General features: G+C 43.3%; 1 protein-coding gene across 1 annotated transcript in view; it reads left to right on the top strand.

The window, feature by feature from the left end:
* The window catches only part of Sorcs3 (sortilin related VPS10 domain containing receptor 3), a 568,351-nt gene that overhangs the window by 509,515 nt on the left and 32,485 nt on the right, over window positions 1-26,351 (top strand). Inside the window, exons 15-18 of the mRNA XM_004866511.3 lie at window positions 12,968-13,085; window positions 13,666-13,799; window positions 21,916-22,029; window positions 24,894-25,065. Of these exons, the coding sequence (XP_004866568.2) occupies window positions 12,968-13,085; window positions 13,666-13,799; window positions 21,916-22,029; window positions 24,894-25,065 (538 nt within the window). The remainder of the gene's footprint in view (window positions 1-12,967; window positions 13,086-13,665; window positions 13,800-21,915; window positions 22,030-24,893; window positions 25,066-26,351) is intronic.

The following is a 26,351-nucleotide window of genomic DNA, read 5'->3' as shown; positions in this document are numbered from 1 at the left end:
ATAGTGTAAGGCATTCTGTCATTATAGAAATATGCACAATTTATTTATCCCTTCTTCTGTTGACAGACATTTAGATTGCTTCTAGTTTTGCACTATGACAAATAGTAATTGCACATGCCACCAGCTAAATACATCAAAGTCCTTTGAGCTACACACTTAGGAATGGAGTTGCTGGGCCATGGTGAATTGACATTATCAGCAATGATGCACTGTTAATAAGGATGACTAATGTCATAGTGGTTCTTGCACTGTTTTTTCACCATTTTGCACATTGTTCATCATTGCAATTAGAGTCTTTTTGGCCTGGAAGATTCAGGAAGTTTGCACGCGTTCTTATTCTCCCAGCTCTGAGTGTGAATGTGCTGCGTTCATTGGGTGCTCGGCGGATGTGTGGTGAGTCAGGATGCCGTTGTTCTGATCTGCAGACGTGGAAAAGCAGGTGCTTAGTTTTGCGTACTTTTCCGGATTCTTTTTATTTCTTGGCTCAGGATTTGGCCCAAAGAGAAGTGCAATATAATGACTTGAGAGAAACAAAGTTTCCCCTTCCCTTTCCTCAGATGCACAACTCCTTCAACATCGATCTCTCTTCTCTTCCCTCATGGCCGGTCTTGAACGCCTGTCTTTTCTGCCATTTGCATCTTGCAGTCTCCTTCCTTTCTCGGTCCCTGACTTAACCTTGTGAGGCTTAGAGAGCACAGTTTCTGATTCATTCTAATGGACTTTAAACTTTCAAATCCATGACAGGGACATGGTGTTAAGAAAAGAAGCCATTTGGATATAAAATTAAATTTTTAATTCAATCTTTAAAAAAACACTAGCTTGCTTCCTTTTCCATCTTCAAAGTCAGTGCCGTTCCGCCTTAATCTTTCTTTGCCCTCCTCTTTGCTCCACGTTTATTTTCAACCCGTTTGATCCCTGCCTTCTCCCACCACCCCACTGATCACTGTGCAGCTAACACAGGCTTTGCTTGCAGGACTCTTGCTGTTGATCCCCTGCCTATTTCTATTAAGATCTAGTTCATGTCTCACTTTTGCTCAATGCAATTGAGCAAAATCGTAGCCGCTGACCTCTTTACTACTAATCCCATCTACACCCTAATGGGAAAGCAATCAGGTGGCGTGGCTGCACACCAGTACCCATGGCTGAGGCCTGAATTCTGAAGAACAACAGCTGCTGTCTGCACAGGGCTGGCCTTCCCAGGACACTGCTCTTTCAGCTTTGATTTGAGGTCCATCCTTTGTGGCTTGCTGCATGGAAACGTGGAAAGAGAGGTTGTCGAGGCAGAGGCAAAAGCAGGCACAGGCAGCCGGGCCTTTCACAGAGAATTGAACTCTTGTAGGAACATTTAATAGAGGACTTGAGAGGCTACGTGTATCAAGTTGCTATTACAAGAACAATTATCTCTTTATTTGACAATATGTACAGATAGCTTTCTGCGAGGTAGGTGTTGTTCTAAGAGTTCTAAAAGTTGGCTAGCGCATGAACAGCATAATCAAGGTCTCTGTTGAGAGGAAGTTTATATTCTACAAGCTTCTTCTATCCCTTGTGAAGGAAAGCAGTTATGTATGAGGTTTATTTCCGCTCAAGTTTTTATAGTATCTGATTTATAATCCAAGTCTGAGTTTCTGTAATGGTACCAGTGGGTGCATATGTGTGTATATATGAGAGAGAGAAGGAGAGGAGGAGAGAGGCAGATAGAGAAAGAGTGAAGAGGAGAGAGGTGAGGAGATAGTATCGCCTTACAGCTCAGGGTACTTCTGACCTGCAGGTGTTCTAGCCTTGGCCATGGTTTCTAATTATTGCTTATCTCCTAGCATGTCAGTGAATAGAGGAAAATATCACAGACTATTAAGAACAATTCCTCCAGTGCTCCTTTATTTTCACACTTACAGATTTTTATACTTTTGAAATGTGTTTTATAACGAGAATGCATTCCCTTAAAATGAACAAGAGGGACATCATTTATCAAAATATATACATAAAATATCATTGTCCAGATAGGAAGAGGAAAGGGCTGCATTTAAGTTTATGCCAATGATGGTATCTTAGTTACTCACTGTTGAGACAAAATACCCGACACCTGAAGTTAAAGGGGGAAAGATTTATTTGGCTCACAATGTGTAGAGGTTTCAGTCCATAATCAGCTGCCTCCAGGGCAGGGTGGCACGGCAGAGGGGCCTCACAGAGGAGAAACAGTTCATGGCACCCACACAGTAGCAAAAGCAACAAGGAAACCTTAACAGTGTCTTTCTATCCCTTTATCTTATCCAGGGTACTCAGGGCGGGCAGCACTCACACCCTTAATCCTAGTGCCCTTGATCCTAGCAACACACCGTGAATCAATTCCAGCATCACACACTCCAGACCCAGCCACCTATGAAAAGCCCCACCTATGACTGCAAGAGGCTTTGGGGAGACATGGAGACACAGCCACGACAGACGGTGTACACCACTTACTCCACCTTGAACTTGTAACCTAGAGAAAGGGAAAGTCTTAACTAACTACCATTACTTCCCAGGACTAACGAATGCTCTGAATAACTTTCTACTAAATCATTTCAGATAAACATATGGCTGGAAGCCAATAAAAAATATTATGTAAAAGGGAGGAATCTTATTCTTAACATAAAAATTCTTGAAATTGCTAGATAGTGGCTTCTGATGAAGCCCTACTCTAAATAATTTCTTCAAGGTCATCTGGTTAATTTATGCCACATTTGTAAGTTATTGTGTATTTTTAAAATTAATGAAAGATTTAATTATAGCAGGGTTGCCTGTGACCTTTTATGAAATGACTTCATCATAAATCTGCAGGCATTTCAGAACTGTTTTCCAGGTTTCTAATAATTTGCTCTCAAATTAATGACAACTAACCAGTGAAAGGAGTCAAAACTCAGTAAAAGGATTGAGTTGGGATTTGTGGTTTCCTAGCAATGTCTAATTCTGAGTCCTGGATGGAAGTGGCAGATAAAATGGTATGTGACTCACTGGAATCCACAGCAGGTTTAACTATTTACTTAGAGAAATGAGAAATAAATCCAGTGTGTCAATAGGGAAAATTGTATGTAGCCTGATGAGTTCTCTGCAGAGCAGTGAACTCGGAGCACATTTATCTATATATCAATGGGGATAACACTTACATCAATGAGAGAACTTCTGTTCTTCCCTGGGGCACATAGAGGATTTCCTTTATTTGCAAATTGATGGGCTATGTCTGCCCTCCTATTTGCTGGTCACTTGTGAGGCTCAACTTGAACTCCATCACTCTAGTATCTCTGACCTTCCTCCACCTCAGGGGCTCAGTAAGAAAAGCTAAGCTGTCTCTGGCAGTGAGCAAGCTCATTCCCCAGAGGCCAGAATCCATCATCATCTGTGTCATTTTGAGGTTCATTTGATTCAACAGGATGAAAACAAAGGCTATGCAATGGATTGGCACATCACAGCATAGCAGAGAAGGACCTGGTAGAGTACAGCATAGCTCCAGAGTGGCAGGCCACAGCCTGGGAAACCCAGAGCACCCTTACACACAGGAGCCTGGGAGAAAGCCAGGAAAATCTGGATAGTTGGTTTTGGCTGAAACCTACTCCAGTTTAGGGAATTCCTAGATGGGATCACTTCTCTGCTCTAAATTCCTCAAGTGAGCAAGTATTCATGGTCCTGCAGTCACATGTGTCACATTGTGACTTGACCTCTAAGGTAACAGTGTATCCCATGAAAAACCATCAGTGTGGGCCAAAGCACAGGGTGTCAGAAGACTTGGGATCTGTTTCTTTGTGTTCCCTAGCAGGCCACTGTCGAATGTGGGCCTTAGCTTCATGGCTAGCATGTGAAGTAATCAGGCCAAGGGTCTAGTTTTAAGACTTGTAATCCTGCTTGTTCCTTCAAGGTCTCAGTGATTCCCAACAGGAGAACAAGCCTGTAAAGGCTGCCATGCTTCAGGGTCAAGTACATAATTCCCCACACAGTAGCTACTTTAGACTTTGAGACAAACAGGCCCATAATTGGAACTTTCTAGTTTCAGCTTCTCTATGACTTCTTCCTTCTTCCTCAAAATGTGCTTTCAATTTTATTTATCACATGGCATTTTTGCCTTGTGTGCCAACCGGCTATTCAGAGCTAGCAGTAAGAGCCCCCGTGCCTGGAGCTCAGTGTCACACTGTGTGGTCATATGGTTGCTAATGAGCCCTAGAGCACTGGGGAATAGTGAACCTTGCTGAGTGCCCGGGACTGTGAATTGCATTAGTGTCATGACCCGAAATGTCTCAGCTTCACTCATGACTCCGTTGTTTGCTTGCCACATAACCTCATTGGATGAGTTATGTAAGATCTTTCTGGTTCAGCTTCCTCATCTGTTAAATGGGAATACTAAATGATAAGAGGTAATCCATGCAAAGTGGTTAGCATACACTAAGTGCGATTAATTCTCACTGTTATTGGTGTTGTTGTTGTTATTACTATGTTGACTTCTATAGACTACCCACCATTTGCAAAGTCTTGTGGACATTGTAAAGATATAAAGGCATACTTTTTAGCCACAGAATTCTCAGGCATCTAACAAAATATGAAAAAATCAAGATTAAGTATTACAAGATGTTTAAAGTATTAATTTCTTGATTTACACTGAAAGTGTATTTCAACCTCAGAACTGTGCTAGATACTCTTATTGTCTTCATTTTGAACACAAGGAAACTGAAGTGTAAAATGAGTGGGGAATTCTCCATAGGTTCAGGGTGGGGCTCACATCTTGGCCTGTCTGATGAGAACACATCTGTGCAGAACCACTTCATCCATTCTGCCACCTCCCAGGCAGTACATATATGACAAGCACATGTGATGCCTAAGGTACAGCCTTATGCAGGCTTCCAAGACTTTAAAGGCCACCAATGAGGATAAGACACTTATGTATATGTCTGTGAATTTCGGTACATGCTGGATATGCTAAGGCCATACCTAAACTACCACTAAAACGCTACAGAAATTCAGAAGGAGCTTTTTTCTTCCTAGGAAGCAAAGGAAGTGAGAAAGAAGAAAGATTATAGGAGTCATAACAGAAAAGGTAGCATGTAAATTTAAACTGAGAATAGCCCATTAAGAACATGGAATAATCTCAAAACGTGTACAGTTTTGTGATTACATCATATACACACATAAAAATACAAGAAAAAATGGAATGTTTATAATCGTATAGGAAATCTTTTAATAAACCTCACTTAGAAACCAAGAGATTAAACCATCAAAAAAGTTAGTATGATTTTTGGATATGAAAATTTTTAGAAAGCTTTATTTGAAAGACCTGTATAGAGCCTTCCTCTCAGTGAATGGAGGATGCATATTTTCCTCAACCAAACAGTTAATGACTTTTTTTTAAAACTGACTGTCTACTGGGCCACATGCAAAGTCCAGGCTACCTCCCAAGAGCTGGTTATCATGAGATACAGTCTCTCTATGCGGCTCAATTAAATAATAAAGTTATAACAATACAAGATGGATAGAAAGGCATCCCAGGCAGAAGAAAAGTAGGCAGTAGGAAGACAGGAAGTCATCTATCAGTGGAACAAAATGGAATTGTGTTTGAGCCCAAGATACTGAGAGAGAACACAACATACAAAAGTAGATGGAGGCCAATGTGGGAGACTCAAGTTCAAAATCCTTCCTGTGATATTCCTGAGTAAATCATGTGACGGTTCGAGAGCATGAGAAAGTCCCTTGGGAATCTTCTACCCAGAGGTCAGAGTTGCAAAGATGACTATATGGGTGAGCACTGCTACCGAGGCATGGAGGGGGATTTGAATGGAACTAGTGGATGTGAGAGATTTTATAGAAGTGCAGTAGAAGGATCACGACTCAGTCTGGCGGTTAAGCAAGAACCAAATTGAGGACTTGCTCCCAGCTGATGTAGACAGAGGACTCTGTCCCAGTGATGGAAAAGTCCATGGAGGCAATGCAGGAAGAGGAAAATCATCCAGAAGGAGCTCCAACTCAGCTTGGCCCCATCTAAAGATGAAATTGGGCAAATGAAAATAGAGGATCAGGATTGAAAGAATTCAAGATCCAGGGGAGGTCACTGAAGAAAGGAAAGGGGTGTCTTGATCGAAAGTTGGTGACCACATCGTCTGGTCTTAGTTGAGTCAGACCAGAAGCCCCCAGAACTCCATCTGCCGGCCCATCTACCTCATGGGACTCACACCAGTGCCTCTTCTTCCTGCTTAACGTTTCTAGTGGCATCTTGGTAATTATTCCTTGAAGGATTCCTTCCCTTCTTGAAGGGTCATGATCACTACACTGTTCTAGAAACTTCTCTCAGCTTTCATAATTATCTGTAAAGGCTGGCATGATTGGGGACTGAAAAAAGAATCAGATGACTATGCAGGGTGAGTCAGGTGATCTAGAGCTTTTCTTCTATAAGGAAGTAAACATCTTTACAGTGTACCCGTCTCTAATTACACTTAGCATGACATTGTTTCCACCTAAATTATAGCAATTATATACTGAGATCCCATTTGAAATCATTTAATTAATGAGTAGCTAACCTTCTCTTGTATGGAATTCTAATGAAGTCTTTTATTTTTGTGAGCCACCACCCTCCCTCAAATTAATCATTCTCTTCCCAGAAAGGCTTGCTCTGGTCGCAGTGGTAGATTAGAGAAGGTGTGTTATTTAGCATCCCAGGAAATCACATTTGTCATGGAAATCCCAGCACCATCCGGGATGACAGGAACAGAGCAGCTGCTTCCTCTCCCCACACGGAGATTTTTCTTATCCTTCGAAACCCCAAAGGACACCTTCCTCAGCCATGTTCTTTGACCCCGTAAGAAGGGCCGAGAAAGCTATTGCCCCAATTTTGGAAGACCTGAATGATTTTGTTAGATTACTTTTATTCATTAACCAACCTAGAACTGTATTTTTTGAGCATCTGTTACATAAAAGAAGTGCTGCTGGACACAAAGATGAATTAGTGTAATGGATGAATATTTCATCTAGAGAGGGTCACTGGGAGACGGATGGCTGGTGCTCCTGGAAGGAGACACGGACGTTACTGAAAGAAAATAAACTCTTAGGGGTTGTATTGAAAGGCCATATTCTACATCCCATCCTTTTGACTATATGTTACTAATTAATACTCTCCTTTTATAAAGAAATGCAAGCCTTGAGAGAAATGCTTTGTTCAAAATCACTTACCTGGTTTTCTGGTGGAGGAGGACTAATAAAAAGCCAAATGTTCGGTTACCTTGCATGGCTTCCTTGCCACTGAGCCCAGACCCCCAGTACAGTAAAAGTGAAGCAGGGCTACAAGAGCACGGCAGACCTTTGGTGATCAGAGTCACAGTAACACCAGGGGAGATTTTCTAATGATAAATATGGCCTGTTTGTAGGTTTGTAGGGTCCAAGAAGAGGAATCTGGAGCAGAGGCGAACAGTCTCACACAAAAAGAAATCCATGTGGCAAAGGAAAAGGAAAAAGAAAAACAGAAGTAATAAATTTTAATTGATTTTTTTTCCTGAGAATCCATAGAGTGAGAAATGGCTCACAGAATTCATTTATTTCGTTCTTGTGGGTAGTAGTAACTTCCTTAGGGGGGCCTCAGAGTGAGCTACCTGCTTCCCAGCAGCCTTCTGTATTTGTGTAGATGTCCCCTTCCTCCCAGGCTCAGTGAGGAGCTCACACACACACACACACACACAGACACACACACAGGAAAGCCCAGCATCCAGGGTTGCTGTGTGCCTTGCACAAGGGACTCTGAGTCTGTAGGGATTCCAGCAATGAAAATGAAGGTGATGACAGTGACCATTTGTTGTCTACAGGCATGGCATGTTCAGATCTTTACACACATTGTCTAACAGGATGGACTTTTGACTCTGGTGGTGATTATGTTTCTTTCAGTTAAGAAAGTGGGCCAGGAATACATTTCTGAAGAACGAGGGCAAAATAATTTATTGTGGTAATTCCAAGGAAGTGGGACTATTGAGAACAGTGGATTTATGCATGTCAGAAATTATTTTGTCTTTGCTGAAGACTTGAGAATAAAACTCCACCATTTAGAATATCCATTGCTCCTCAATGATCAATTAACCATTCTGTGTAGGACAGCTACTTTAAATAGGTACTGTGCTTCTTTATAGGGTACAAAGATGCAAGTACAAGTAGTATTCCCAGTGTTAACAAGCTTTCAAACTGGTTGACAAAGATTTGGTCAGAGAGAAGAAAATTAAGTTCGGAGCCCTGGTGTAGAGTAGAGGCTCTCAGAGTGCTCAGTACCATCGCCTGAGAGTATGAGAAATGCAGATGCTTAGATGTCCTGAGTGTGTTAATGACAGTCTGTTTTGGACAATCTGTACCCGCGCACCCTCTAAGAGAGCTTCCGAGGATGGGGTCATTTGCGCTTCTGAAGGAAGAGAGCTCAGTGTTGCCAGAAACATCACAGAAGGTCCTTTAAAAGATAGCACCTGTGTTGGAATCATATTATCCTTTGAAAGAATCTCCATGCCTTTGGTTCTTCCATCCAGCTCATCTCGTGGGTTTTCATCTTCAATTGATAAATGAACCGCTTTGTTCTTTCCAAAAGATACTGCAGGAATGAGAAGTGTGCTGTACCTACTTTGTTGGCAATGAGCTCTTTAACTTTAGAAAAATATGTTCAGCTAATGAGAAACTTTTATCTGAGAACTTGATGGGTTTTTAAAGTATTATTCATTACAAACAGGCTGGGCCTTCCTTTTTCCTAATTCAAGACCAGGTGGACCTTTTCAGTGTTTATCCCCCCAAAGGATGGACATGGTTTCTGAAGATGGTCATATCTCAGGGGGTCTCATTTCCTCAGATCTTATTGTGAATTTGAACATGTGTTCCATGGGCATTTATGAAAAGGGACGAGAAGTACTTGAGCATGAATTAGTCCTTGTTGTATCCTCTGCGTATTTTGCTATATTTTCCTTGTCTGTGCTTTCTCCCACTTCCATAGCTTTAGCTGGATTAACAGGGAATGAATACAGCATTGAACAGACTTGAGGAAGCTAGACTCATGCAGAAGAGGGACCGCATGCCTGAGTCAGTGGGGCACCATGGAGAGGGATGGAGCCACAGTGAGCTGTGGTCTTCCTGGAGTTGAGAGTGAGTGGAAGGGTGCGAAGCGTGCTCATGTCTGAGAGTTATGAACGGGTTTTACCCCACTGGTTGTAGGTAGGGACCATTAAGAAAATAAGCAAAACTCATAATCCGAACAGCATTTCAGGGATTATAATTCTGCTTTTGGAATATGAAAGTAATCTCGTGGGAAAGCAGACTAGCATACTCCCAAGTGAAAATATGAGTGTATCGGTTTACAGTTTTGGAGAAGACCTTGAAAACACAGAATAAGGAATTCTGAGATAAATGCCAAAAAACAAAATGCAGATGCCAAAACAGCAAAGAATCTGAAGTCATCCTCAGGTTCTGACTCAGCACCTGTTCTTGTATTCAGTCATGAAAAGAGCACTCTGAGATCAGAAGCAGACATCCCCAAGAGGTGGGAAAACCAAAAACATGGGCACCCTGAGAGGCTCAGCCAGTGTGCATCTGCATAACCCCCGCATGCTGTTAAGCATCAGCCCTGCCACATGGTCAGATGTGAGCTTGAAGTTCTCTTCACTAATTCTAGACCATCCCTTGCTCTGTAGGCAATTTTGTTAGAAAGACATTTTATAAACATCACAGAATGTCACCGTTGTCCTTACCTCCCCTTCCCTTTTGTAAGATAGGTGCAGGTTTTCCACAGATAGTACTTAAGGCACTTCTTGCACAGAGAGATGAAATGAGGTGTGAACCACGCGTGCTGCTGTAACAAATCACCACAAATCATTCTATTTAAAAGAACAGATGTTTATTGTCTTACAGTTCAGGAGGCCAGAGTTCAAAATTAGAGTCATCAGGGCTGTGCTTCCTCTGGGCTTGGAGGGGAAAATTCGTTCTTTATTTCTGCCTTCATTCAGTGACTCAAGGTGTCTCTTGGCTTCTGGCCGAGTCACTCCGATTTCTGCTTCTGTCTTCCTATGACCTTCTTCTCAATGCATGTCTGTCTCCGTCTTGTCTGTTACCAGGACACTTGTCGTTAGATTTGGGGCCATCTTGATAATCCAGAATGATCTCATCTTAAGGTCTTTAATTTAGTCACATATGCAAAGACCCCTTTTCCCCCACTGAAGCCACATTCCCAGTTCCAGGAAACAAGCCTGGGTAGATCTTATTGGAGACCACTATTGGACCCTGCATCTTTCATCTTATCTTGATCACTCTTTTTTCATTAGTCTTTAAACTTTGAGAATGATGAACTCCTTTGAATAATCTGATAAAAAGAAAGATATTTAAACGTGTTTTTATTAAAATTTCAGTGAATTCAAAATGCACTGTCCCCACCCCAGCCCCACACGTGTACTATAGGTTGAAACACTTAGTCTATGTCCTTTTCAAATGGTAATATCCAAAACTAACCACAATTTTTCTTTGTGATCTGGCTAATGTAGAAGAGCTCAGGATATTGCTTATTTTATTCTAATTAATGTGTTCAATTCTGCCAGTTCATTTCAAGATCATCTTTAAGTATTTCAGGTCTCCCTGAAGTGTGTACTTATATTGATCACATTGTATAGGAGAGAATCTAAAACTGATATTCTTATTATTCTTTAACCTCAACTGTCCCAAGTCTGCTTTTTTTTTAATATCTGATTCTTATGTCAGAGGAAAGATCTGACATTTCTCCCTGTTATATCACATCTTATTAAATTCAGCCTATCTCTTTAGACTGTCAAGACCTTCTTGGGTCCTGATTCTGCCATCAAGTGTATCGACGGTTTCTTCCAGCTTTGTGTTAACAGAAAGTTCAATTTCCATCGATGACCATTATTTTCATGTCTTCAAGTCGTTAATGGAAATAATGAATAAGAAAGAGCAGATGACAGATGACTCCTGGCATTTCCCTCCTGGTTGATTTTAATACTTTAATTAGGTGCTATTCAGCCAAATAATTTTACTTCATCTGGCTCGTTTTTTCATCTTTTCTTCAGAACTGCTGTGTCACACCTGTCAGCTGCCTTGTGGACATTCAAGTAAATCATATGCCACTGTAATTCCCTCTTCTCTCCACCTAGTAATCTTTTCATAGAAAAGAATAGGCTTAGTCTGACATGAAATACTGCATGATCCATGAAATAACTAAACTGTTTATAGTAACCAGAAGTGTTTGCTTTGGCATCACTTCCGTCCTGCTACTCAGAACTGGTTAATTGGGGAAGACGTACCAGGCAAAGTGGCATTGAATGTGGGAGGATTTTGATAAACTGGATAGAGGAGGAAGAAGACGTTTGTTAAGGTCTGCTCCGCCACTCTTGTGTTTTTGTGATGAGCTTACCAGTTTAGTTCTCCTCTCTTCAAGTAGAAATTTATAAGAAGTAGCTATTTTGTCAAAGATTTAAAATGAGCTGACTTACACCTTTATTTATTGTTTTCACCTTTGAATGAATTCAGAATTAGAAGTTGGAAATTCCTTAGTAGATGATCTGCTGTCAATGTCTGAGACTTGGAAACCACTGGACTTAGCAAGAATATAAGAAAACAGAGAGGCCCAGGGGAGAGACAGGTTCACTGCTCCACACAGTATTATCCACCCATGCTCATGTTCTAGGCTCAGGGCCTCTGCTACCCATTGCTGAGGAAAGTGTCACACAAAGATCATTCAGCTTTACTTAAGGGGATACTCAGTCTCTTCCACAATATCTGGTTAATCATATTTTAGATAAGGCTCCCCCAATTTTGTTTAACTCTTATCTGGTAACACATTCAAAGTTGTTTCCTAAGATGCATTTTAAGTCTTATCTATCAAAATAATCCCGTTTCTTTCCCATTCCATCATTTTTTCATCTTCATCTTTCCGATAGGAGACAGAAATGTTCCATGAAAAGTTACTTGACTGGGGGACAGCAGAATCCTGGCTGGTAGTGTGAAGTGTGATTGAGTCTTGCTGAAACACAAGCCATCCTGTTCCTTGAACAACTTCCATTGCTTGAGGCTCCTGGCATGCCTGGCCCCCCTCTTACACTGCTGTGATCGATGCCTTGCTTTGTAATTGCAAAACATGCCACCCAAGTGGGATATGGATGATCACTGCTTTCTATTTTTCTAGAAACGATTGATCATTCATATTTATAGGGCTATCAACAGCTGGGCTTTGAAAAGTTCAGTATTGATTATCTGTTTCACACAGATGGTTTGCTTCTTTACCATACATAAATATGAGTTCCTTTTGTGAGACTGGTAGGATTTTTCAGGGAAGGAGGAGAGAAAGTGAGCATTAATGTGAGTTAGGCAGTTGGAATTTCTACTAGAACACACTTAGGGGCTGGGAATGTAGCTCAGTGGCACAGTGTCTGCCAGCAAGTATGAGTCCCTGAGTTTGATCCCTGGTACACACACACAATACATATGATGCAGTTACAGGATTTTGCCATTGGAGAGGTCATACTTTGGAAAATCCATTCCCAGTCTCCCAAAACACACACACACACACACACACACACTCTACAGATGAGAATTCTGTGTTCTCATCAGTGCACCTAGGTAGATAGAACCCCAGTGCTTGCAGAGTAGAAGGAAGAAGCCTGTGTGTCAAAATGTGAGCAGTGGTCTCATGTAGCTAAGGGACTGTGGACCGTCCGGTGGATTTTTTATTTCTCTATGCTGTCTACCTCTTAATGCTTCCTATAGAACATGTATGTTACTTTTGCACACACAAAAATAAGCCCACTGTAATGAAACCCACTGTGAATGACATGCCAACATGCTGGGGCAGCGAGGACACTGGGACTGTTCTGTTCTCCCTCTGGAAGAACAGAAGGACTGGCTGCAGTGGAGTCCTGCTCCTCCTCCCGTCTTGGTGCGCTGCTGGCTGACTGTGAACCCTCTCTGGTTGTCTCCCCATCCTCTCCTAAACACTTAGAGTTTTTGGCCACTTCAGCCTCCGCTCCGAGTGGCAGTTGGTGAAAGTAGACTACAACTCCATCTTTAGCCGGCGCTGCACCAAGGAGGACTATCAGACATGGCACCTGCTCAATCAGGTACAGCCAGGGTGGGCAGGGTGGGGCGTGCTGGCCTTGGGAGAGGTGCTGTGCACACTGGGTGTGGCCTTCGAGGGCCTTCCTGTGTGGGGGAGGGCGATAATGGGCCACCCAGGCTGCGGTGGGGGTTTCAGGGGGTGGGTTGGACACACTCAGCCCAGCAACACCTTAGAATCTTAGTTACTCACCGAGGTCGCGGAGCTGCCCTGGAGAGAGGAGATGGTGGTAAGCTGGAGATTTGGCTTCATCTGTGGGGAAGCAAATAGCAGACAGCTAGGACGCACCCTAGTGGCTCACTCATCTCCCTGCCATGTGGGGGACAAGAGAATATCACCTGATGGAGACCTTGTGGGATAAGGAGGGTGGAGCCAGGCAGTGAGCCAGCCTCCCATGGTGCACCTCCAGTGCTGTAGTAAGAGATTAACATTCTGGTTCTTGGAATGTCCTAGTTAGTGGGAATAAGATTGCTACCTAGACTGACTATGAGAGAACGAGAAGACTAATGATCCTTGTTGAGAAACTGACGCACATCCCCTCCTGTTTGCTCTTCTGCTTTCTCACTGTGGACTTTTCCTTTTAGGGAGAACCTTGTGTCATGGGAGAAAGGAAAATCTTCAAGAAACGCAAGCCAGGAGCTCAGTGTGCCCTAGGCCGGGACTACTCAGGGTCGGTGGTCTCAGAACCCTGTGTCTGCACTGACTGGGACTTCGAGTGGTGAGTCCTTTGGCTTTTAATCACCATCTACAGCCGGATGTTCGTGTGTGTTTGTGTGTGTGTGTGTGTGTGTGTGTGTGTGTGTGTAGATGGAGTTAGTGAGGAAGGCCATCCCAGAGGTGGGAAGTGTGCTGGGGCGTGGCTAGTAGGACAGGTGTGAGGTCCGGGTCGCTGGAGGAAGGACAGGCTGCGGCTCCCTCACGGGGAGAAGCTCCTCTGTCTCAGAATCCTCCCCCTGAGCACTTCCTTCTCCTTGGACTCTTCCAGGGGGTGGGCTCAGAAAGCTGCTGCCCTGGAGTCACCTCCTCACACATTCACTCAAGCTGTGTTTCCATGCGAACTCTCTGTCATCGCTCTTTCATTTATATTTTAATTTTTACTTGAACATACAATATTTGTACATGTTTATGGCATTTGGCATGATAGCTTGTATACGTATACATGGTGCAATGTTCAAATTAGGGCAATTAGCATTTTGGTCTGCTCAACTACTGATCATTTCTTTGTCTTGGGAATCTTCAGACTCTCCTACTTAATTGTGTTCTGTTGTTTTGTTTTACTTTAAACCTAGGCCCTCACACGTGTTAGCAAGCCCTTTGTCCCTACACCCGAAGTTCTCGCCTGTGGAGATTTAAATCTTACCTTAACCAGTCACTCACTGGCACATTCCGGGTGTTTCCCTCCAGTCATGCCTCTTCTCGCCTTAGACAGAGATATATGTCTGTGTTCTGACTTGCCATAGATCTCTGGATTTGCTGACAGGGGTCAAACTTACTGTGGCCAAAGAAGAGCTCTTCTCGAATCCCTCAGTGGAAGAAGTTCTGGGCAGCTTTTCCAGCCTCAGTAACACACCCAGCTATCCACTGGGTGGCTGAATAGAAAGCCCAGCAGGACTTGCTTACTCTTTCTTACCCCAGAAGGATACCATCAGTGACTCTGCAGTCTCTCCTTCCAGAACCCCTCTGTGTCAAAGCCTTTGGGCCCATCTACACAGCGTAAGGACTGCTCGAAGTCTGCTGGCCATCTGCACTTCTACCCTTTTATTGGTGCATGTTTACAGTATGTAGTGTCTACATCCATCTGAGGGAGTAGATGTGTGCACTTAACCTGCCTTAATTATTATATTACCTTCTCCTTCCCCTCCCCCTCCCTCCATCTCTAGATCCACTTCCATTTGCAAGGAATCTGTCTCCCTATTTTCTATTGTCTATCTTTTATTTTTTAAATTATTTATACTTTGGGTTTCTCATAGAAGAGTAGTTATGCAATATTTAAACTTGTGTGCCTGATTTATTTTACTTAATATGCTGGTCTCAAACTGCATCCATTTTCCTACAAATGACTCAGACTTATCCTTCTCTATGGCAGAGTAGTACTCCATTGTGTATAAGTACCACATTTTTTATCCATTCACGTGTAGGACGTGTCCAAGATTTAGCCATTATTGTGTTGCTGCAAACACGGGTGTCCACGCATCACTGAGATTTGTTGTCTTTTATCTCTCTGAGCCGTAGTAGACCTTCACCCATTGCTGAGAGGCCACACAAATAAGGAACAAGACTGTAACAGATGTGTTTTTCCTTCAGCAATTCCATTAGCATTTACTGGTTTGAATAAAAGCCCCAGTGCAAATATTCAGATGTTGATCTTGGGATTTTATTCTTCATCTCTGTGACTTCAGCTCCTTAGCCACAAAATAAAAATATATATAACGTGTATCTCATTAGGTTCTAGGGAGAAGTAAATGAGTAAATAAGAGAATGGATGTACACCATTGTTATAGAGGAGCCATTAGTCAGTAGTCATACAACATACAGGGACTGTTGCTGATGTGCTATGTGAAACTTGTACTCCAGGCTTATTAAGTGGTCCCTGTCATAGTCTTAGCAGATAAGCCAGAGCTTACTCATTCCATTAAGCACTGTCTTCCAAGTAGTACCTGTGAGTACAATCCATTTGTTTTAATGTTGGTGGCATTGCTTGAGGTGTTCCTGAGCCCTTCTTTGGGGGTGGCTGTCAGAATCCATCTGTAAGTAGAGCAGGGGGTGGGGGAAGGACTCCCTTGGGAGGCATCCTGTGGGTCTCACATTAGCATTGGTAGACATGTCACCCAGGTCCAAGGTCTGCTCTCTCAGCTTCTTTCCTGTTGCCAAATGAAGGAGAAGGGAATGAGAATCTTCTCCATAAGTTACTTGACCAAGGTTACACAGGAAAGCGGAAGAGCTGGCATTCAAACTCGGGGCTTGGTAAATCCCCCAGTCTGTCACCTATGACATCATTTCTCAAGAAATCAAGCAAGTCTTATTAGTTTAGATTTTCTTTGTGTTCAGAAGAAATAGGGTCTCCATGCGCAGTTACTCTAAAATTAAAGCTCACCTCCAAGTGACCTATGTTTATTGCTGTTGATGAACTTTAGTATAGAATGTTTCATTAACTGCAAAACAATTTCCAGGGAAGTAGTCTGGACGGACCTTTGGTGCTGCAACTGTAATAGACACATGGTCTCCTAGAAGACTTTATAGATTTTCTTTTCTATGTGAGTGATGGTAGGTTTACATTTCTGTGCTCAATCACACCTTGCGTTAGAAAGGAGTTGGAGGGTTACTTTCGTCTGAGACGGTCCACAGGCACACAAGGTTGGATGCTATAGAGTGCTCTTAACTGCAGAGCAGCAGCAAGAAAATCATAGGGCCTAGAGTGCATTTCTTTCACCATTCCTGAGCATAAAAGAAGCAGTTTTTGATTTCTGAATTTTCTGTATTATTTACAATGGTGTGGAGGGGGGAAATGGGGATGAATATTTGAAATTGTCTTTATTGTTTTGAAGTCCACTTCAGTCACCATCACTGCTGGTTTAAAATTATAATTTTTCATCAAATATTATTTGTCTCTTGGTCTTTAACACTTATGCAAGAGATCAGTGTGGCAAGAGTTCCTGGCCTTCTCCCTTCCTGAGTGATCTCCCTATCAGGAAGTACTATTAGCCCAGGAACCTGAGGTGCTCAGCTCAGTGAGCCCAAGCGATTATCTGTACACTCCATTCATTTGTTTCCCTAAACCAAATCAGGGTGCACTCATTTGACTGTCTCATGCCAAGTTTAAGTCTCAGAGGCAGCAGGGAGTAACCTAGTTTAGGGGGGTTGAAGGCTGGGGAAAGTGGATTAAGTGCCTTCACTTGGGTAGAGGCATTGAGAAACACAGAGGGAGGGTAATTTTTACCTATGTCCCGTCTGTGTTTAGAGAGGAGGTGTATCGATTCTCAGAAGCATTTATCTGTAGCAGGTCACTAGTTTCCACAACATTCACAAGAGAGTATCAGTCATAGTGGTGAACATTGCATAATTGCTGATGCTTCAACTTAAGTGCCTCCTATCCCCCCAGCCTCAAGCTTACACCAGAGAGATACTTTGCAGCTACCTCCGTGGTACTAGTGAGGAGCCAGGAGCAAATTCTCCTTGAGAATTGAGATCGTCAGAGCCTTGTGGGTAGTCAGAAAAGGAAGCAAAAGGGCTTTCTCTGAAGTCCCACAGGGGCTCCTGTGGAGTAGGACATTTGATCGGCGAGAAACCAGTGTGGGCTGTCTTTTTTTCATCGTTCGCCTAGTGGCTTGCTCACCAAGCATTAACTCTGCTGAGCGCCTGTCAGGCATTGTACCAAGTCTCAGGCATCTGTTCTCCTACTTACCTGCCTCGACCAACTCCTGAGAGGAGAGTTGCTGTTACATGTATTGTATAGGTAGAGTTGGAGACATAGGTTAATTTACCCCGATGATAGCTTTCTGACTCTGGAATGTGACTCTGAGTGGCTACTCTCAATCCCCAGTGTGGCACTGATCTTCACAGCAAAGTCAGAAAGTGGTGACACAGATAGAAGACAGAGGGAGAGAGACTTGGGGATGCCACAGCACATAAATTCGGATGTGTCTAAAATCCACTCAGGCTTTAGTACTGTGCATGTGGAACACAAGCAAGCATGTCGCCTGTATAGTGGTCATCCCAAAGTATAAACAAGATAATAAACAATGTCTAAAGAGTTTATTAACAAGAGTTACTGCACTAAAAGAAGGCCTAACCGAGAGTAATAAAAATATAATTAAGTTCTGAATTTTATGGGCCAAAACTACACTGTCCATTATAATGGTAGTAGCCACTAGTCATGTGACTATTGGCATAAAGTGAAATGAAATTTAAAAATCAATTCCTTAGATATGCTGGTTAGTGGCTACCATGTTGGACAGGATACATATAAAACATTTCTGTTATTATAGCAAGTTCTACTGGGAATAAAGATCACCGAGGGCGGATGTTAGCATAGAAGGCTGCCTAGGAGGTGGTGGAGGGTCATACAGACTTACTGGAGAGGCGTTAAGGAAAAAGGAGACCTTCACAGAAATGGACACAGGACTGTCATAAAGACCGCAGGCACATGAGAAAGCTTTGGGTGAGTTAAAGGGATGAGGCAAATACACAGAATAAGGTTGGACTAGGAGAAATATTTCAGGGATGATTATTGGGTTTTCCGAACAGTTTCAGAAATGGCTCGGATACAGATGTCTTTTTATATGGCTGTACGCAGGCCTACACTTGAGCTGGATGACGGTGACATTGATTATCAATCCACTGCTGGTGTGGGTGTTGTGGCTGCTTCTGTGTTTTGAGCGCTCACTCTGTGACCAATTCAAATTTACCAGTTATATGAGGTCCTAACCGGAGCCAGAGGCCCGTGTGGAGCACCAGCCCTGGCCTCTCAGCTACCCCGTGGGTGGCTGGGGGAAGCAGAGGTCCGGCAGCGGCCCTGGAGCTATGCCTGATCTCTGACTCGGGCAGCCCCGGCAGCTGGTTCAGAAGAGACCGTGACTTTGTGGTTAGACTCCACGGGTCTTACAGTGTCATTCATGGGGACCACGGACCCTCCCTGATGGTAAATGGGTGCCCCAGGGTGTTGTACTAATGCTGAACAGAGAGCAGTGGTCCTGATATTTACTTCCGTCTGCCACCATCAGCGATGTCCACCCTGTGCCAAGTTATTTGCTCTTTTGGCTTTTCCTTTCCGGTCCACAACCACAGGGACTGGAGCAAAGGCGTGCAAGCATCCCTTCCTATTCGGACATGCAGGGACTTTGGATCTCGGAACTGCCCTGGCTGTTCCTCCTTGAGAATCTAAGGTCTTTCCTCGGATGGATGGATGGGTTTTACAAGATGTACATGTTCCTGATACTGAACAAAATTTCCCCCAAACTTTCAGAAATTCTAAATGTTTTACCATCAAGGAACACAGGGAAATGACTTATTTCTTGAGGAAAAGTGCTCCTGCGCTTCAGCATGGGTGGCGCTCACGTCCCAAGGCCAAGCAGCCTTTCTGCCTCATTGTGTCCAAGGCGCTCAGCAGAGCACCTTTCCACAGGGCCTGGAACGGCCGCCAGAGCCCCTTGTTTGTGTAAATCATATCGACTCCTGAGCTGGGAAGGAGGTTGGACAGTGTGAGCAGTTTTAATACACACTTAGCAGAAATTAATGAAGAAGTCCAAGGCTCTGGGGCAGCCAGTTTCCATTAAAGTTGTTAAATATTAATGAGGTGCTTTTGCTCTTTGGGGCGAATCAGCCTGCCTGATGCACCCTTTTTAAATTACTGCATCACTAACGGGTAGCAGAGCTGATCAGAACTGCTGAGCACAGTTACATTTCCCAAACAGCACTGAAACATTTCTCCACTTCCCAGAGCTGCTTAGAAGAGCATCCTTCCTTCATGGAGTACTCATATTTCCTGGGGTCAGCAGGACATTCAACAGGCTCGCTTCGTAAAGAGATCAGAGTGTGCTCCTGAAGAACTGCAGAGACCTCACAGCTCAATGTTCCCATGGACAAAAACAGCGGTATATTCCGTGGTGTGCAGGTACATATTTAACTGCTGGCTGTCTTGGAACACATAAATACTGCTCGTTGTACATATTCCTACCATGGCAGGTTCAAGCTACCTGTATGACACCAGCAAATGCAGAAAGAGGAGAGACAGAAAGCAGCCCCACACTATACAGTCAGTATTCCTGCCATACAGACACATAGGTGTAAATGACTGCAAGAACACAAATAATATGCTAATGTATTATTTTAGGGGTAGTATAGTATATATGGTAATAATGAAATACAACAGAGCAATTAGGAAATTTCATTTTGAGTATTCATAAATGTATAAATCTAATAGAAATCTTATGTAATTCAGTTTTAACAATGGCTTTAATTACCATTAATTAGCCTGCAAAGTTTGTGAAATTTTAGCATTCAGAGCTCATGGGCTCTTGCAAGCTGGCAAACACTAAGTCCATGTCTGGCTGGGAGATCTCAGTAGTTGACTAGGAGGTTTGACAAACATTTTACTTGGCAGAAATGTTTCTTTCTCCTTCCTTTCTTCCCTTTTCATTAAAACATGGCTGATCTTGAGTTCTACCTTTCTGTGTGTGGATCTCAACTCCTCTCTCACTTCCTCTGGTTCTCTCTTGAGCACTGTGTGTGCTCACGGAGCATCAGTACGGACTCACAGCCCTCCTGCAGAAACAGACACAACACAATGGGATAATTAGTAAGACTGGTTTTAATGCAAGCAGAGTACCCATTCACTCAGTGACTTTCTAGTCCACACCTGCAGTGTCTTAGGTGTAACCTGACAGTGCTGAAAAATGGGGACAAACATCTCTGCTCTTCTGTAGTTTGCATTTACCTTTCCAACACATTATGAGTCCAAAGATTTTGTCTAAGGAATTAAGGATGGCTTCACGCAACCTAGATATTAAAGAAGAATGAGTAAGAAATGACTAAACACAAGAGAGCCCCAGGGATTTCATATAAATATATAAAGAGAGCTGGAAGGCCTGGTCAGGCATGTTCAGCTATGGGTTTGGTGGAGGAACGTGGGGTGGGATCAGACTGGGCAGAGAATATCCAGGGTCTCGTTGCTCAGTTGGCCCTTCTGAACTAGACAAGTTAGTGCTGCGCTTCCTCCTGCAGTGTGCTGTTCTCCAGCTAGGTGTGGGGTGTGCTGTGTCTCTCGTTGCCAAGCCTGTGTTTCTGCTGGATTCCACGAAATATTGGCTCAGAGAATATGGGAGCAGAAAAAGAGAGAGGGGCTGGATGCAAAAAGTGACTCCCGAAGCTGTTCCACGTTTCCTTAACACCCGGTGGGGCAGTACGCAGATGTTCAGATTGTGTGGCCCAGTGTGTGGGTTTCAGGAAAGCCTGGATGCTGAACACAGAGGCATGAACTGAATTCTCCTGCAGGAGACGGCACCCTCAGTGACCTCTGGCTGGGTATGGCAACAGTAATCCATGTCACCCACTGGCACTTTGACAAATGCAACACCTGGGGACCCTCCAGGAACTCCACAAAGCATGGGAATCCCCTTTGGCCTTCAGATGGGGGTTTCTATTCCTGCCCTAGTCTGTTACTCATTTTGCATATGGGAGAAAAAGGGAGCACACCTCACTTTCTTCATTCTATCATAGCTGACGTTTTAGAGACACATGGAAAAGCACTATACTTTCATCTTTAGGGAAATGTGGTTCTTGTGTTATCTAATCAATAAAAGTCTGAATGACTGTTTGTATTTAAATGCACATGTGTATCTGTATTTGCTGGAGGATAGGTTTTCAGGAAAGAGTGAAAATAAAGCATATGAAACACATTTTTGAAGAATGCATATGAAGTCATAATATAGAAATGTATCTTGACCTTTATAGTCATCTCCTTGGTTGTTGCCTATTTACTTCATTATTCTACTGTGACCAGAAATATGCTTTTATGATTACACCAGCCCTCCAGGGCCAACTCAAACCAGGGTGCCTGTAATATTATTTAAATACTCACTTTTCTAACCTAGAATTTCGATTTGATAATCCACTCCTTTTTCCCTAGAATGGACTTCAAATAGCTTGGGACTACTTATAAATCTGATAATTCATTTCCAAAGTATGAACATTTGTCCTCCCCGGGGTCAGTTGAAAGTGTGCTGCGGCTTTTGGATAGCACTGGGACTTGCATAGGCCCGTGCGTGCGTGTGTGTGTGGTGGGGGTACATTAGCCTTTGCACACACTTACCATTCTGCAACACTTCTTTTCCCAACAGTGACTATGGCTATGAGAGACACGGAGAGAGCCAGTGTGTCCCCGCTTTCTGGTATAACCCAGCGTCCCCCTCAAAGGACTGCAGTCTTGGGCAAAGTTACCTTAACAGCACCGGGTAAGTACCACGTGAAGGAACTTAACTCATTGTTTCCCCCCTCCCTTGCATTAGAATCAAAGGAAATACATTGCTCTTCCAGAAGGTGGACTGTGAATGGAGTTTGTTTGTGACAAGTAGCTTTGGAGGAAAGCTGAGGGGTTTAGCTTGAGAGTACATTTTCTGGAAAGCATCAGAAGAAATTTCTGATTGCCCAGATTTCAGTGCATTTTGCCATTTGCCTCCAGCAGACGCTACTGTTTGGTAAAACTTCTCTCCTGAAAAGGGATGTTGCCTTTATTCCTTGGGCCTCAGGTGAAGTAAACTGGTGGAAGATGAATGTAAATTCTCAAACACTCATGACCAAGACTTGTAATGAAAATTCAGAAGTCTGATCCTGAGGAACTTCTGGAACAAAAAGGTCAAGGCCTATTTTCAGTAATTCTCCAGTTGTACATCTCTTCCTCTCTTTGTGTGCTTATTAGTTGCTCTCAGATACTCAAACTTTCCTTAGAGGTGTGCTGTGTAGTCTTCCTTTGATGCCTCTGAGACCCAGAAGACATCTGTCGAATGGATGGGTGGACAAAGCCAGCACTTCTGGAATTCTAATGTGCTCACATGTCATCTGAGGATCTTATTAGAATGCAGCTGCAGATTGGGGAGATCTGGGTGAAGTTAAGATTCATTTTTAATCTTCTGAATGATGATGATCTTGTCTGTCTCTAGACCACTCTGTGGGTGTCATGGGACTAAGATGTTCTGGACTTCTGTCTCACCTCTTCCATTGGATCTTCCATTACCCTAGCCAAGCTAATCACCTTCCTTTCCTTTTATTTTATCTGGGTGTAAGATAGTGGTATATCCCACCTGATATTTACAGCGGAAAAATAAGTATGATGAAAAAAAGCATATTAAGTGTTCTGAGATACTCTGAAAGACATAATATTTTTAGTCAAATATCTGATTCTAGGAGCGCTACTCCTGGAGTCTGGACTAAAGTTTTAGGCCCTTTCATATTGTGTTGTTGGTTTAGAAATGTAAGCCAGTCAAACAGTAAATCCAGCAGCTTGAACTTAAGGAGATAGGACGTTACAGGAAAAGGTGCTAAAAATTTTGAGAAAGAGGGATATAATGGTCACAAGGGATCACCTGGACCACTCAATTCCTAATCCTTGCATCCCTTGGATGTCATTGGAAAAGAATTGCATTAGGATATCTCCCATAATCATGCAGAATGCATAAGGGGACCCAATGTTAAGCAATTTAGGTATACCAGACCACCAAGTAGCTAGCCAAATAAATCAAGAAGGTGAAAAGCAAAGTCAATTCACATTTTTTCCAAAGAATTCACTATAGAATTCTACAAATACTTCCAGGTTTCTGAAGTGTCGGCTTACATTAGAGATCCTCAGCCTGCTTGAGTTTATAATCAATTGAAGTTAAAGAGAAAGAATAGGTATTAGGTTTGCATTAGGACATGGTACTCACCAAAATAATCTATCATCAGTAAAAAATATCTTGTAAGAAATATGAGCAAGAAAGTGTAAGCTGGTTAGAGAAATGTGATCATCTCAACCAGTGATGAACAAAAGAAATATATTGTGGGGAACACATATAATTTTACAATTTCTAATGATCATATTTTAAAAGTTTTAAAAGTTGAGCTTAATTTGAATAATTTATTTAACCAGATACAGCAAAGAGATTATCATTGTAACATACCACATTAACCACATTTCAGGTGCTAAAGACCCCTGTGTGGAAATCACCTACCATCAACATGAGCTCAGTGAACAGTTACCATGTGGGCCAGGAACTGCCTCCAAGATTCTCTGCAAGAAGGAAGGTTTAGTGTAGGTAGTTCAGCAATGGGAGACACCGGGAGGAATGTCAGGTGTAATGAAGGACCAATACCATCCAGAAGATATGGGGTTTCTCTGGTTTTGAGCCTACCAGCAGAGGCCAGCATGGATGACTGGTTAGATATTCCTGACATACAGAATGAATGGAGACAAGCTAGGTATGGTGGTAAGGCGATGGAGGTGGTGATGGTGATTTTGTCAGATTTTATAAAATGTTAATTTTAGTAAAGGTTTGCAGTTTATGATGCATGTAGAAATCATGTCTGAATATAAGTCAGATCTGTACACCAACAGAGCAAGTGACATGTCATCAGTGTAGACATGATACCTGTCGTGGTCATGGAGGGTGATACGGCTTTGTAGGGATGTTTTTCCAAGCCAAGCTCCTTGGCAAGGTGATTTTACTTCGAAATGGAGTTTCAAACCTTTGCTTCTAAGCTGGCACTTGTGTTGGGTAAGACACGAAGTATTAGCAAAGAGAAAAATGTGCTGCAGAATAGCCCAGCAGCTCTGGAATAAGGGCTATTAGGTATTAAGGGAAAAATGACATCCTGGGCACGGAGAGAAGACAGGAAGAGCCCCCCGATTAATTAAAGTTCGACACCCAGTGTTCTAGTGCTTTCTGGTACAGAGCAAGCTGACGGAGGCCTTGGGGAAATGAAAGAGGCCCCGCCCTGCCAGGGAACTGTACCTGCTTTTCCTTCTCCCCCCAGCCAGTGGTCTGCCGCTTATTCTGTTGGGTGTGACCCAGATATTGATTTTTCTTGGCTAGTTTAGACACTGATCCGATCCATGGCTCACCAGGTAGGATCAATAATAATGTTTTAGGAGCTACTTTTCCCGAGATGAGATGGAGGGATAGCAATTCCTCAGCATTTGTTTTGAGACTTGGATTTTAGGAGCAGCTGCAAGAAACATCTCTCTTGCTTTGCTTTCATGCACTTTCTAAAACACACACACACACACACACACACACACACACCGCGCAGAAACCCCGCTAATCTGAACTGTCACTTCTCTCAGGTACCGGAGAATTGTGTCCAACAACTGCACAGATGGACTGAGAGACAAGTATTCTGCCAAGGCCCAGCTGTGTCCCGGAAAAGCCCCTCGGGGCCTCCACGTGGTGACAAACGATGGGCGCCTGGTGGCCGAGCAGGGGCACAATGCCACCTTCATCATCCTCATGGAGGAGGTAGGTACCCACCTGGGCCTCCGGAGCCATTCCCCATCCTTGGACGGAGGAGGCAAAGACCATCCACCCCACGCCCACACCGCTGCCCCAGCGTCAGCAGCGAGCGTGAGGACTGGCGGGCAGAAGACTGGCAGGGCGAGAGAAGGCTCGGTGTGTACACACTCTCCTCCCGTCACCGTAAGAAGGCCCGGTCCGCGGCGGGGTCCACTTGCTCTGGGGCATGCGGATATGGATGTATGATTCCGGGCCGCCCTTTACGGTCTGTTTAGGGAATGTTCGTCACCGTGAGACCGTAAACTGTAAACTGCTTAGAATCTCCTTTTCCTCTTCTAACCCTAAGTCCCACTGATTAGAAAGCCCCACAAAGCTTTTAAAGGCTATTGAAAGTGTGAGTTTGAGGGTGGGGGAAGATTATTGAAATGCTCCACCTTTATCTTCGTAAAGAATGTTATATTACTTGCTTTTACATCAGCTTCCTGCTCCATTAGTTCACTTTATGGTGTCCTTTGCAATCTGGGCAGTAAAATCAGACTGTAGGCGTTAATTCCAGGATGGAAGTTCCTCTGCCACCCGTTTCTTGCTCCCTAGCTGAGCTGCTCCACTTCTTCCCAAGAGAGGGACTCTTTGGGCACTCCTGAGGTGGTGAAGCCAGAAGGCTTGCCTGACTGACAAGGCCTGCTGAATTTATATGCAAATTGCTCTGTGCTCCTGATCTCAGGAAGAGAGCAGAGTAGGCCAGAGGGCTTCTCTCACAGATGTGAGCACTTTAGGTTTTAAAGTCAAGACCTGGCAGACAGGACGGTGAAGGTCCTTTATTCCAGGTGACAGAGGCCTCAGCCTTCACCCACACCAGGTGCTTGAATTCAGGCACTTAAGAGTCAGAGGAGGTCATTATCACATTCCCACCAGGGATTTTCAAAAACCTTCCCTTGAATGGATCTGAAGAACCGTGATCTTATCCATTTGAATTGCCTTGAGTTCATTTCCACTTTAATTTATATTTATAAACTTGAGGGTGGCTGATATTGTATGGGGGTCAAAAGAGCAACTATCAATAGTTCACTCACATCCAGGTTGCCATGGGGGAAGAGATGCAAAGAAAAACTGTGACCAATGCATAATTACAGGGCAGAAAGTTTGGCTTCTAATTCTAGAGCAATGTATTTCTCTTTTTATTCCATCGTCCATCTTTGTACATGAGCAGAAATATCCAATTTTCCTCACTCAGGATCTTTGTTTTGTTGTTAGGTTCATTGCAATGATCTAAAGTGTTGATCCAGTACATT

The sequence above is a fragment of the Heterocephalus glaber genome, unplaced genomic scaffold, assembly GCF_053883595.1.
Source record: "Heterocephalus glaber isolate CG9 unplaced genomic scaffold, H.glaber_assembly_v1.0 deba00001498, whole genome shotgun sequence".
In the NCBI taxonomy this organism is placed as follows: domain Eukaryota; kingdom Metazoa; phylum Chordata; class Mammalia; order Rodentia; family Bathyergidae; genus Heterocephalus; species Heterocephalus glaber.
Note: the sequence above shows the minus strand (reverse complement) of the source record. Positions and strands in the feature narration are given on the sequence as shown.